General features: G+C 40.4%; 1 protein-coding gene across 1 annotated transcript in view; it reads left to right on the top strand.

Annotated features, from left to right (window-relative positions):
* Positions 1-13,390, top strand: part of SNTG2 (syntrophin gamma 2) — a 285,667-nt gene that overhangs the window by 234,009 nt on the left and 38,268 nt on the right. Inside the window, exons 12-13 of the mRNA XM_064145698.1 lie at positions 9,165-9,281; positions 12,376-12,447. Coding sequence (XP_064001768.1) covers positions 9,165-9,281; positions 12,376-12,447 — 189 coding nt within the window. The remainder of the gene's footprint in view (positions 1-9,164; positions 9,282-12,375; positions 12,448-13,390) is intronic.

The following is a 13,390-nucleotide window of genomic DNA, read 5'->3' as shown; positions in this document are numbered from 1 at the left end:
CAAAACAGGCAGTCTACCACTTTCTGTGAAACAGACCAAGAATATTACTTAATTTACCTCAAGATGTACTTCTCTTTGCTTTCTTAATTTTATGTTTTCTGATTTGCTTCATGGTAGGACGCTTGTTCTTAACTTGCAGGACAAGCTGGTGTCTGGCGTTAAATGTTATCCTGAGTTCATTTCACAAGTGTCTTTTTCTGTTCTGACACATCATACATCACAGCTCTACTTTATTTTCTTTCTTCATTTCCCTCTGGAGTGTTGTGCCTTATTTACTTTTCATAGCTCCTTAATTGAAAGTGCTGTATACAAACTGTACTGATTCCTTTATTAAACCTAACACATGCTAATTTTCCACTTATTGAAATATTTAGATGCTTTATTGGTGTAGGAAAACACTAACTGCAAATAAGAACTTTGATTTATCTACTATGATTGGGTTACATTTTATTAGTGACCTGCTTTATCTCCTCATAATGAATGCTGTTCTTTTTGTTCCTATGGAAGCTTTGGAAAGTGTACTAGAGTGTGTTAGTGTGCTAGTTTGAAGCAAGCTAGAATGTTTTGGTAAAAGAACTAGATAACAGGCAGTGAAATAAAAACAATTGATGTCAACTTCTCTCACAGTCTCGCTGAGAACTCTGGGAAGAAGAAAGACTTTTTCTCCATTTTTTTGTCTCTCTCTCTTGCTTTTGCCTTGGACCTGGTCACATCTCATTAACCCTGCTCCTACTAACCTTGCTCCCTAACCTCTTGGCTGCACCTCTTTTCTTCCTGAGAACTGGGGTAAGGTTGAGAGGGCTGGGGGAGGTGTTGGGGTGGTTTGAGAGCCCCTCCTGGGGACTCAGGTTTCTGGGAGGGGAGTTGTGCTTTTATATTGTTTATCCTTTGTATATTTCTGTATATAATTGTATATAACTGTATATATTGTAAATAGCTGCTTGTAAATTCTGCTAGCTGTAAATAAATTGCTTCATCTATATTCCCAGAGGCCGTCTGAGTTAGCTGGGGCAAATACAAAGTGTGGGAGGGGCGGGGTAACCCCCAAACCATCACATTTTGAATTGGCGCCCAACGTGGGGCTAGATATTTTGGAGTGATTGGAAAATTAGCTCTGGGAATTAAGATGAAGCTAATCAAGCAGCTATTGTATTTGGTTGGTGCATTGCTCTGGTCTGGTTTTGTTTTCTTGGCATTTAGTTGGTTAAAAGGTCAAATTGTTGCTTATTTCATTGATCTGGCTTATAATAAGGCTAAAGCTAAGGTTTCAGATATGTTCTGGAGCTGGGGTGATTTGATTCTTGGTTATGCTGGTTTTAATATCTCTGAGAATATTACCAAGGACGTTACAGGAGCTCTGGTCAATAATGTGACAATCAATGGAAATTCTGCTTTAAATATGGCTCTAATGAGAGTTATTCAGCCTAAGACAGGAATTCCAACTGTTTGCATAGGTACATGCTCGTGTAAAACTGTTTTTCTTCTCACAGTTTTTAATATTTGCCTCATGATTTTGATATTCATATTAATTTTGGCATTATTGGTGAAAAATTCAAAACCAGCTTCTGTAAGAGCTAGGAAAAATTCTGTGTCTCAGAAGCAGTCTCTTTCACAGCAAAACAAGGGAACACAGTTGTCGGCTTCCCCCTTGCCAGCCAAGGATCCACTCAGAGAGGTCAGGGAAGTTAGGAAGGAATACACAAGGGAATCAGGTGAGCCAATCTTAAGCTGGCTAGTGAGATGCCGTGGCATTGGTGCTAATGCTCTGCAGGTAGGAGACAAGTCTGCTAAGCAACTGGGACCACTCACCAAGGAGAGTGGAGTGGACAAACATCTGGCAAGTCCTCTTGGTAGGGTTAGCTTGTGGACACGTCTTCTGTTGGCTGTGGCTATGAGATATCCTTCCCGAGATGATTTGCCATGGGCTGCCAAGAAGTGGAACACCGTTGAGCAGGGAATTAAGCTTCTGAAGGAGTTTGCTGTGAAGGAAGTGCTTTATGGAGATCATGGCACTCATGAGCCTGATGATATTCCTTTGGGAACAGGTCTCATGAAGAAGCTTATTAAGCTTGCTCCTTCATCCTATGCTAACATCTTGGCCAGTAAGTTTCTAGCAAGGAGTGATAATGGAAGATCTTTCACTGTTGGTGAATTCACTGATCAGCTCAGGCAGATTGAGGACAGCTTGTCACATTCTGGCCTAGTCTCTGCCATACAAACTATGACCACAGAGATTAAAGATACCATGAAAGAACTGAAGGAGGATCTCAAAAACATTACTAATCTGGTAAAGGATACCGTTCCTGCATCATCTGAATGGGTGCATGTTTCTGCAGTCCGGAACAGACGCCCACCTCCTGCAAGGCAATTCCAGCCCAGGAGGAGACAAATTCCACCCAGACAGCAGCAATCACGTGCGTCACTGTGGATACTTCTGCGTGACACATACGGGGAGAACATGAACAAATGGGATGGTAAACCTACTTCATCTCTTTCAAAGAGGGTCAGGGATCTGCAGAGTGGCAGAAACAGAGGCAATAATGCCAGGAAAGTAGCTGTCACTTCTTCAGCTCCCGAGAGCAATTGCAATTGTTCCAACAGTTGCAATTCCTCTCACAACAACACCAATCATTGTGTACACCCTACATGCCATGTTCAGCATTAGGGGTGCCCTGCCTCCAGCCAGGAGGAGGAAAGGGATAGTGGAGAGAACCGAATCTATTGGAATGTATTCATCAGGTGGCCTGGCAGTTCAAGAGTTCGGAAATACAGGGCTTTAGTTGACACAGGTGCTCAGTGTACTTTATTGCCATCAAATTGTAAAGGGACAGAGTCCATTTCTATCTTTGGAATCACTGGTGGATCTCAAGAGTTAACTAAGATACAGGCTGAGATCAGTTTAACTCGTAAAGAGTGGAAGACACATACTATTGTAACTGGTCCTGATGCGCCTTGCATTCTGGGAATTGACTTTTTGAGACAAGGTTGTTTCAAAGATCCTAAGGGTCATAAATGGGCTTTTGGTATAGCATCTGTAGAGATTGAGGATGATAAATTGAAATTGTCTATTAGACCTGAACTTTCTGATGAATCTGCAGTTGTGGGACATCATGACATAGAGGACCTGGAAGTGCCAATTGCAACTCAAACTGTTCATCACAGGCAGTACAGAACTAACCGTGACTCTTTGTTGCCCATTCATCAGCTGATTCGTCAATAGGAGGATCAGGCTGTCATCGAGAAAGCTCATTCACCTTTCAACAGTCCCATCTGGCCTGTGTGTAAACCTACGGGTGACTGGAGACTCACAGTTGACTTTCGTGCCCTCAACGAGGTGACGCCACCCATAAGTGCAGCTGTGCCGGACATGCTGGAACTCCAGTACGAGCTGGAATTGAAGGAGGCTAAATGGTATGGAACCATAGACATTGTTAATGCTTTCTTCTCTATTCCCATAGCAAAGGAGTGCAGGCCTCAGTTTGCATTCACCTGGAGAGGAATCCAGTACCAGTTCAACTGTTTGCCTCAGGGTTGGAAGCACAGCTCAACCATCTGTCACTCAGTCATCCACAATGCACTGGAGAAAGGTAAAGCTCCAGAGCACATCCAGTACATCGACGACATCATGGTGTGGGGCCAAACTGCTAAGGAAGTCTTCGAGAAAGGTAACAAAATCATTGACATTCTGTTGCAAGCAGGTTTTGCCATTAAGAGAGACAAGGTCAAAGGACCTGCCAAAGAAATTCAGTTTCTGGGAGTGCGGTGGCAGGATGGTCGCCGTTACATTCCTCAGGATGTGATCAACAAAGTCTCTACCATGGCAGTTCCCACCAGTAAGAAGGACACACTTTCTTTTCTTGGTGTGGTGGGATTTTGGAGACTACACATTCCTGGTTTCAGTCAGATTGTCAAACCTCTGCATGATGTGACTCGTAAGAGAAAGAATTTCGAGTGGGGACCTGAACAACAAGCAGCCTTTGATCAGATCAAACGAGAAGTAGTCCATGCAGTGGGCTTGGGTCCTGTGAGATCTGGTCCGGACATTAAGAACATTCTGTACACGGCTGCCAGTGACAATGGTCCAACTTGGAGTCTTTGGCAGAGAGCTCCAAATGAGACACGTGGTCGTCCACTTGGTTTCTGGGGACGTTGTTACAGAGGTTCAGAGACAAATTACACTGCAACTGAGAAAGAGATTCTAGCAGCCTATGAGGGAGTGAAAGAAGCTTCTGAAGTGATTGGAACTGAGTCACAATTGCTTTTAGCTCCTAGACTGCCAGTTCTTAACTGGATGTTCAAAGGCAAAGGTTCATCACCACATCATGCCACAGATGCAACCTGGTCTAAATGGATGGCTTTGATAACCCAGCGAGCACGAATGGGTAATCTTGACCGACCTGGTCTGGTGGAGGTGATCACCAACTGGCCGGAAGGCACAGACTGTCCCAAACCTCCAGAGGAGAAAATAACTCGTGCTGAGGAAGCTCCTCCCTATGGTGATCTCTCTGATAAGGAAAAGAACTATGCTTTGTTCACAGACGGTTCCTGTCGTCTTGTTGGGAACAAGCGAATATGGAAGTCAGGAGTCTGGAGTCCTACCAGGTGAGTTACCGAAACGAAAGATGGAGAAGGAGAATCCAGTCAGTTCGCTGAGGTAAAAGCTGTTCAACTTGCTCTTGATGTGGCTGAACGTGAGAATTGGCCTATCCTTTACCTCTACACCGACTCGTGGATGGTAGCCAATGCTCTATGGGGTTGGCTGAAGGACTGGAAGAAGAATGGTTGGCAGAGGAAAGGAAAGCCTATTTGGTGTGCTGATCTATGGCAGGACATTGATGCACGGCTGGAGAAAATTCCAGTGAAGGTGCGGCACGTAGATGCACACATGCCTAAGAGCAGAGCCACTGAGGAACATCAACACAACCAGCAGGCAGACCAAGCTGCTAAGATTTCTCAAGTTGATACCAACTCTGAACTTGCCATTGACCTTGATTGGAAACACCGAGGTGAGCTGTTCTTAGCTCGGTGGGCCCATGACTCATCTGGACATCAAGGCAGAGATGGAACGTACCGATGGGCTCGTGATAGGTCGATTGACTTGTCCATGGACGCTATCACCCAAGTCATCTATGACTGCGACATTTGTGCTGCTATTAAGCAGGCTAAGCGAATCAAGCCCTTATGGTATGGTGAGAGATGGTCAAAGTACAAGTATGGTGAAGCCTGGCAGATTGACTACATCACTTTACCTCGACCTCGTTCTGGCAAGCAGTATGTGCTAACGATGGTAGAGGTCAGCACTGGATGGTTGGAAACCTATCCAGTTCCACATGCTACTGCACGTAACACCATTGTTGGTTTGGAGAGACAGATCATGTGGAGACATGGAACTCCAGAAAGAATTGAGTCAGACAATGGTACTCATTTCAAGAATAATCTTGTGAAAAACTGGGCCAAAGAGCATGGTATTGAATGGATCTATCATATACCCTACTATGCACCAGCTTCAGGGAAGATTGAACGCTACAACGGTTTGCTGAAAACCACCCTAAAAGCCATGGGGGGTGGAACTCTGAAACACTGGGACAAACATTTAGCACAAGCTACCTGGTTGGTAAATAGTAGAGGTTCAGTAAACAGAGCAGGACCTGCACAATCAGATTTAGTCCAAACAGTAGACGGTGATAAAGTTCCTGTTGTACGTGAGAAGAATCTGTTAGGGAAAACTGTTTGGGTATTTTCTCCTTCGGGCGAAGGGAAACCTGTCCGAGGGGTGGTTTCTGCTGAAGGTCCTGGTCATACCTACTGGGTAATGCAGGAGAATGGTGAAATCCAGTGTATTCCACAGAGAAATCTAACCTTAGCTGAGAGAGTTTAAATTCAAGCTGTTAGGAGTTTTTATGTTCTAGGTAACATCGGCGCCCAACACTGAGAGAATCTACGATAGAATCTACAGTACGTGAGCACGAACCCAATATCACCTGGGAGTCCCTGTTCTGAGCTTTTGAATCACCTACATCTGATTGAAGTGTGAACTGAACTTGTATGTATTGTTTTAGTGTAAATATTGGTTTAGATTAGATTGGATAATTCTCAGCGATACTCTGAGCGAAGTAGACAGGGGTGGATTGTGCTAGTTTGAAGCAAGCTAGAATGTTTTGGTAAAAGAACTAGATAACGGGCAGTGAAATAAAAACAATTGATGTCAACTTCTCTCACAGTCTCGCTGAGAACTCTGGGAAGAAGAAAGACTTTTTCTCCATTTTTTTGTCTCTCTCTCTTGCTTTTGCCTTGGACCTGGTCACATCTCATTAACCCTGCTCCTACTAACCTTGCTCCCTAACCTCTTGGCTGCACCTCTTTTCTTCCTGAGAACTGGGGTAAGGTTGAGAGGGCCGGGGGAGGTGTTGGGGTGGTTTGAGAGCCCCTCCTGGGGACTCAGGTTTCTGGGAGGGGAGTTGTGCTTTTATATTGTTTATCCTTTATATATTTCTGTATATAATTGTATATAACTGTATATATTGTAAATAGCTGCTTGTAAATTCTGCTAGCTGTAAATAAATTGCTTCATCTATATTCCCAGAGGCCGTCTGAGTTAGCTGGGGCAAATACAAAGTGTGGGAGGGGCGGGGTAACTCCCAAACCATCACAGTTAGAAACTTAATAATACATCCATGATGTGTGAGTAATTTTGCAGATCTATGAGTAATTTTCCAGAGTTTCAAATAGCAATTTCAAGTTGATTATGCAATATGGGAGTAAAGTGGTGAAAGCAGTGACAAGAATGGGACAGTTTGCAGGGGTACACATTATGAGCACTCTTAAAAGCTTCGATTTAGAATTTTATTCAAAGAAAGAACAGTTGTCTTTGCACTATTGTTAGTACTTAGGGCCAGTACATATGGGCCAGCCTGTGGTTTCCGTCAACTTGATAAATCAAGATTTTCCTGTCACTCACAGAAAATTGCATATGTAATTTTGAAAGGAAAATACAGTCCTGACAAGTGGAATTCCATTCTTCTTATATTATCTTCCCCTGGGTTTCAATTAAGAACTTCATGTTTGCCTTGTTTCAGTCTATTAAATTAATATCTTCGATATGCACCAAAATATATAGCTATATTTTTCAGAATGTATCATGTTTGCTTTACTATAGAATGTTTGGTGAATAAATTGGTCAAACTGCAGACTTTATCTGTGACTTAGTTTTGTCATTTGCAATTATAGATAATTCCAAAATAGTTTGGTGGGTGCTGCTATAAGAATAAATGGTGGGGATAATTATGCTGAAGGAGGAACATAATAGAAAGCCATATCCTTTGTAAAAGATTTATTCCAGTTTAATAAATGCTGTCTGTCTGCAAATCTGCATATGTAACTTTCTGAATGTAAAGGAAAATTTAGTATTGTTTCTGCCCTGTGATTTGGACATTACTATTTTTGTCTGCACAGTTCATATCATATTGCCACACTGATAAAGTCAGTGTACATTATAATTTGTAACAGATTATCAACAATATCAATTGTACATTGTGTTAAGGTAGTGAAGTGTCTGGACATCCCGTTTCTAAACCTTTCCTGACTACTATGGAAACAAAGTTTTGGTGAGAGTTATTAAATTTACAGAATAGCCAGTTGGGAACTGGAAGGGCTACTATATTGATCCTGCACTGGCAGGAGATTGGACTAGATCATCTTTTGAGGTCATTTCCAGCCCCTGACAATCTGTGATTCTGTGATTTAGTTTGCTGTTTCTTGGATCTCCTTACAATGTGAATGCTGCAGCTCAGAACAGTCTGGCTCAACTAACTAACTTATTTATTTCTGGATAAATTGATTGGCAAAAGGCAAAATTAGATGTGTGAGATTTTCATGATACATGAACAGGAGCATATTTCTATACTATTAGCTACTCCTTGTCCGTTCTTTCCACCTGTGTGGTCTGCTGATAATAAGGATAGTTATGAACCCTGGACTTTGAAGAGAGAAGCATTCCTGGGACTTTTTATCAGTTTTATCCATAGAACACACACCAAAGCGTTCATGCAGTTTAATGAAGGCCTTCTTCAGGCTGTTTCCACTGACTTCCATCAAAGATCTGTTGACTCAGTATATTCACAAGTGTTGTGACATTTCTGCCCCTCTGTCTCTCAGTATTTTGTGGCCTTAACTGAATATGAACAAGCTTGTCACCAGTAACTGTATGTCCAGACTGGTGGAACACTCTAGATCTGAATGCCTATTTCAAGGGAAATATGTTCCTCTTAATGTATATGAGATGAAACCTGAGCTTGTCTAGTTTGTTATTTTGGGGGAATGTCATAATCTGTTGCCACTCTATACCATTATTCCTTCATAAAATTTGCATGCATCTCAAAAAGGAAGCATGAAGTTTTTCTTCATTGTATTTTTTTCCTTAAAATTAATTTATCTGACAAACCATAGAATCATAGAACACATCAGGTTGGAGGGGACTCTTGAAGGTCATCTTGACCAACCCTCCTGCAGTGAGCAGGGACATCTTTAACTAGATCACATTGTTCAGGGTACATTGTGATACTGTTAGGGTAAAATTGTATAAAAATTGAACTAGACATCCAATTCTACAAGAACACAAATCATCATGAGATAAAGTGTATATAAACAAAGTATATGAACTCTAGAAGACAATCAAGACAGAGATGCTTGATTAAGATTAGCAAATATCAGCATACAAAAACCTTATAAATATGAGACCTCAGAAAAATAGGGTGTATTTCTCTAGAGGTATATGTAACAGAAATTTCAGTATGTCCAGATTTTGACTGTGCTGTCAATAATGTAGGATCATGTTTTTTTATGAACAGCTGGCTGAACTACTTTAGCATACCTGGGTATTCTGCTGCTTTTAGTCTGCTAAGAGATATATAGATAACTTTTTAGACGGTGATTATTTCAGACAAGATTTAGACAATCTCTGCTGTAAATGTAAATCTCTTCAATGACTTCTGGAACACTGGCATGATACCATACACTTCAAGAATATAGGAGTGGTAGAAAGGCAAATGCAAAAAATCCTGTTCTCATAGGACCACTCTTCATTGTGGAAACACTTGACCTATTTGGCCGTCTCTTATGCTCCCCCGAAAAACAAAGCTTTAATTCTCAATTATTATCTTTTCCAGATCATACACATGGGATGGGTAAATGAGAGACTTGAAGGAACTGATTCATCTCAGCTCTACAAATGCAAATTTCTAGCACTGAAGGGTTCCTCCTTTTACATTTTCAGCACTCCACCGGTAAAAAAAAAATACTGCTTTGTGACAGTTCAATTGTAAATAGAAACTTGTTTGTTGTGCTTGTTTTCCTTACCAAATGAAGTTGTCAGCTGAGATTACAAAAGAAGCTAAAGATACAGGTGCCACTGAATTTCAGTAAGCTTCAAATATTAAATCTTTTTCAAGGTCCTGTGAAAATTTTCTCATACCTGGATAGTTCTAAGAGTTCTAATGGGAAGTAAATGCTTTATTTTTAAAATTGCTGAGTTTATATTTTTTCCCTCTGGTTGATTAGGCTCAATATTTCTTACCTTATTTATTCTAAGGTATTTTGTAGATGTAATGGTTTAATAGTTACTCTGTTTTCTCAAAGACAAGGTGTATCACAAAATATACCATTTATACTGTTAGTAGGTACTTGTGGATTACGCACACAGGCAAGGAATTGAACTGTTACAGAGAATCCAATGTCAAATGTAGAGTTTGCAGAAAGTTTATCATTTTGCTTTGATAATTTACATAACTGGGAACAAAAAAAATCTATTTCACAGCAGATGACTTGCCTAATACTTCTCTGCAATTCTCACACAAAAAAAAGAGCTGTACTTGCCACATGGTATTGTCTTATCCACTCTATTTTTAATCTGGAGAGCTTTTGCTACAAACAAAAATTAATGAAACTTGGAATTAGAATGCAATTATTAATTATTTCAATTGTACAGCTTCCTTATGGTTTTGCTCAGAAGGTGATAAATCTGCCAATTTCTTCTGCTCATCCAGAGAAAATCTGATTGTTCACGTGTGTACCACCTGCAAGTCCTTTGGGAAATACATCCTTTTCAAACTTTATTCATGAACCTCAGCAAGAAGAAATCAGTAACATTTTCACCCTCTAGATCAAGATAGTAAATCAAATTATTCCCATTAATTTCAGGCATTTAGTATTATCTTTTAAATGATACAACAGATCTGAGAAAAGTATTTGTTTTTTTTCCCCCCCTTCTAAAATTTTTTTCATCTGTATGTTAAGTCAAGGAACTAAAATTCAATGAAATTACTACAATCCAATTAAAATGCAAAAAAGAATGCAAAGATATTAAACAAATTAATAACACAACACATGCATGTTTCTCCTCCATAAATTTTGGTTATTGTTTTTAGACCAGTTTCTGAAGAAACATTTTTGATACATGATAGTAATTGGAGATAAATTACTTCATTTTTCATGTTCAACAGTCCACAGAGAACAGAAAAGTGAGAATGAATGTTTGACAGCATTCATACTGTGTTACTTGTACACTCTGTTTCTTTGTCTGTTTTTGTTTGTTTGTTTGTTTGTTTTTTTTTAAAGAGTAGCTTATTTTTTAAAAAAAGGCAAGGGAACCCCTTTGGTCATTGTATTATGTCATCCCAACACTCACATATACCAGTAAATCAGAATACCTGTTGACCAGTATTCTTCCTATCTAGTCATCCCCCAGATGTTTTATGTCAGAGAAAAATATAAACCAGGAAGTAAGCAGTTTTCAGCAACCACCCCCCTGGAGAATTCAAACCTGGACCTAAAGTCACATTTTGGAAACTGTTTATTGTTGTCTTGAGGGCACCTTCAGCCATGGCTCTCCCTGGTCTCCTTTCCTGGGGTTCCCTCCATCCTTTTAACAATCGAGGAGCCCATTGCAGCTGCCTCATGGCTGTCAGCCTCTACCCCAGCAATGTAGCAGGACCTATCTCCAGCTTCCCATAGCCCCATCCTGCCCAGCTATGGCTCCCAAAAAGCCAGGCCTACCCACACATCCATGTTCAGGACCAGCCTCTGCTCACCTCTGTCCCCAAGTTGTTACCTGGTAAAACCAGTGCTACCACACCAGTTGTTTAGCTCATGCCAAGCAGTGATTGCAGAACGTATCTGTAATTGTCTCATTGTTCACCTCCTCACTGGGAGGAGACACAGACAAGACCACCAACCTAAACAGTCCAAAAGGGATATTATACACTGTAAAATATCATGCTCAGCAATAAAAAACAGGGATTTGTTCTTGAAAAGTAGTAACTGGCTGTGTGTTGGTCTGCTTGGAGCAGGCAGGGTGTAATTGGTTTGGCATCACTTGTTTTTTTCCCTCTTTCCATTTTGGCTGTAGCTTGATTTCACAAGTTTTCTTTTTGGTATTTCTTTCTCCTAACCCTCTACCACTACAAGGACACAGGGAGACAGTGAGTGATTGTGTGGGTGTTTAGCTGTTGGACAAGTGTTGTGGAGGCAGGGAATTAATGTGGCCAAGTCAGGAATATATATAAAAATAGAATTATTTTATTTTCCTGAAACCCACCCCCAAAACTATATACAGAAATAAATTTAGTTTTCGTTAGCAGATTTAGATTGATTGAGAAAATCTTACAAGGATACCATGGATAAATTTGACTCTTTTAGAAGTCATGAGTTGGAAAAGGCTAAGCTTTTTGGTTAGGGCTGGGTGATAGGTTGGACTGGATGATCTTGGAGGTCTCTTCCAACCTGGTTGATTCTATTCTATTCTATTCTATTCTATTCTATTCTATTCTATTCTATTCTATTCTATTCTATTCTATTCTATTCTAAGCTACTAAACATAGCATTCCCCATTATTAATCAGGCTGAGCCAAAAGTTTATTCACATGTGAGTCAGGCTGGCTGAGAGAAAGGGTGGTCCAGATGCTTGTCTGTTTGCTCTCTTTCAAAAGACGTTGGAGGCTCGTTAAGGCCTATCAAGCCTGCATAAAGGGGATGCTTATGGTGGGAAGCCATCCAAAGCAGGGACTGTCCTGTCCCTCAGGATCTTGTCCTTCGGAGCACCAGAGGACCCTTTCTGCAGGAACTATCCAGGTGGGGGGGAGCTCTACGGTGGGAACCCCAAGGCAGGAAGTCCCCCAATATTTATACTCTTCCTAGACAAAGAGTCGAGTTACCACTTCCCAGCCGTGAAGACCACAGCCAATCCTCTGCCCAATTCCGGTGCAGGCATCTGCATAGAGCGTCAAATAAAGTAATTATGCATGAAATATCTATAGATTTTGTCATCTGTAGATGATTTTGGAATAAAGAATGTGTTTTTAATGTCTCCTTTTGATGTTATAGGTAAGCACACTAGACTGGATACGAGCTGAAAAAATCTACAACCTCTGTGAGGTTCTATTTAAAATTCACAAGGTAAGTTTCCTAATTATTACAAGGATACTATTTAGTAAAGAAAGCTTGCCTTTTCTCTTTAATAAGCTGAAGTCAACCGTAACTAAGAGTGGCTAATATCAAAGTAGTTTATCCGTTGTTAAAAATCCTATTTGTAATTGCTAGTGCATTGGCTATGCAAGGGTAAGAAATATGGAAGATTCATAGGATCATATAATAGTTTTGTTTGGAAAAGGCCTTTAAGATTACTGAGTCAAACTAACATCAAATTTTGCAAGTGCACAACAGTTCTAAGTGAGCAAGTTACTAAAATGTTTCCACAGTGAAGAAAATACTTGGTTTTAGATCTGGTTGTGTAAAGTCTGGGTGAGACAGACAGATAAGCATGATGAGGCTGGATATTGGTTTTTTTCTTAGTCGAATTTTTAAGTGAATAGAGATAAGGAATGCTTTCACTGTATCTCCTGATCTTTGTGAAGGTACTTTAATTTCAGCACTTAGAAGTATAATTCTATGTCCTCTTTATATCGTATGTCATTTACAAATAATGTAGTAGTTTTTACCATACAAAGGGCATTTATGTGACATAGAATTCTTCACTTCCCTCCCCCTCCCCCCCCCCCAAACTAAAAACAGTGTCAGGTTGGGTTTTTTAATTTTATCCCAAGCAAAGATTTTGGCAGAAACATAAGCATTCTGCTTAAGTAAATGAATTACAGAAGTTACTTTTTAAGATGTTGCATTAGGTAGGCTAATTTAGTTGTCTATCAGCTATTCAAAAACTGCTTTGCAGGTGAGGTAAGGCTGAGTGAAACCCTTGAAAAAGTCAAAAGAAATATATTATCAGGGAGGAAAAAAAAAGACAAGCCACCACCCTCCCAGCAAACACACACAAATATCCAAACAGACCCTACACACACACAAAAAAGATCAGTCTTCTCAGATGAAATCTTGTTCACTGAAA

The sequence above is a fragment of the Pogoniulus pusillus genome, chromosome 7, assembly GCF_015220805.1.
Source record: "Pogoniulus pusillus isolate bPogPus1 chromosome 7, bPogPus1.pri, whole genome shotgun sequence".
NCBI lineage: Eukaryota > Metazoa > Chordata > Aves > Piciformes > Lybiidae > Pogoniulus > Pogoniulus pusillus.
The sequence above is the reverse complement of the archived record's forward strand: the minus strand, read 5'-3'. Positions and strand labels throughout refer to the sequence as shown.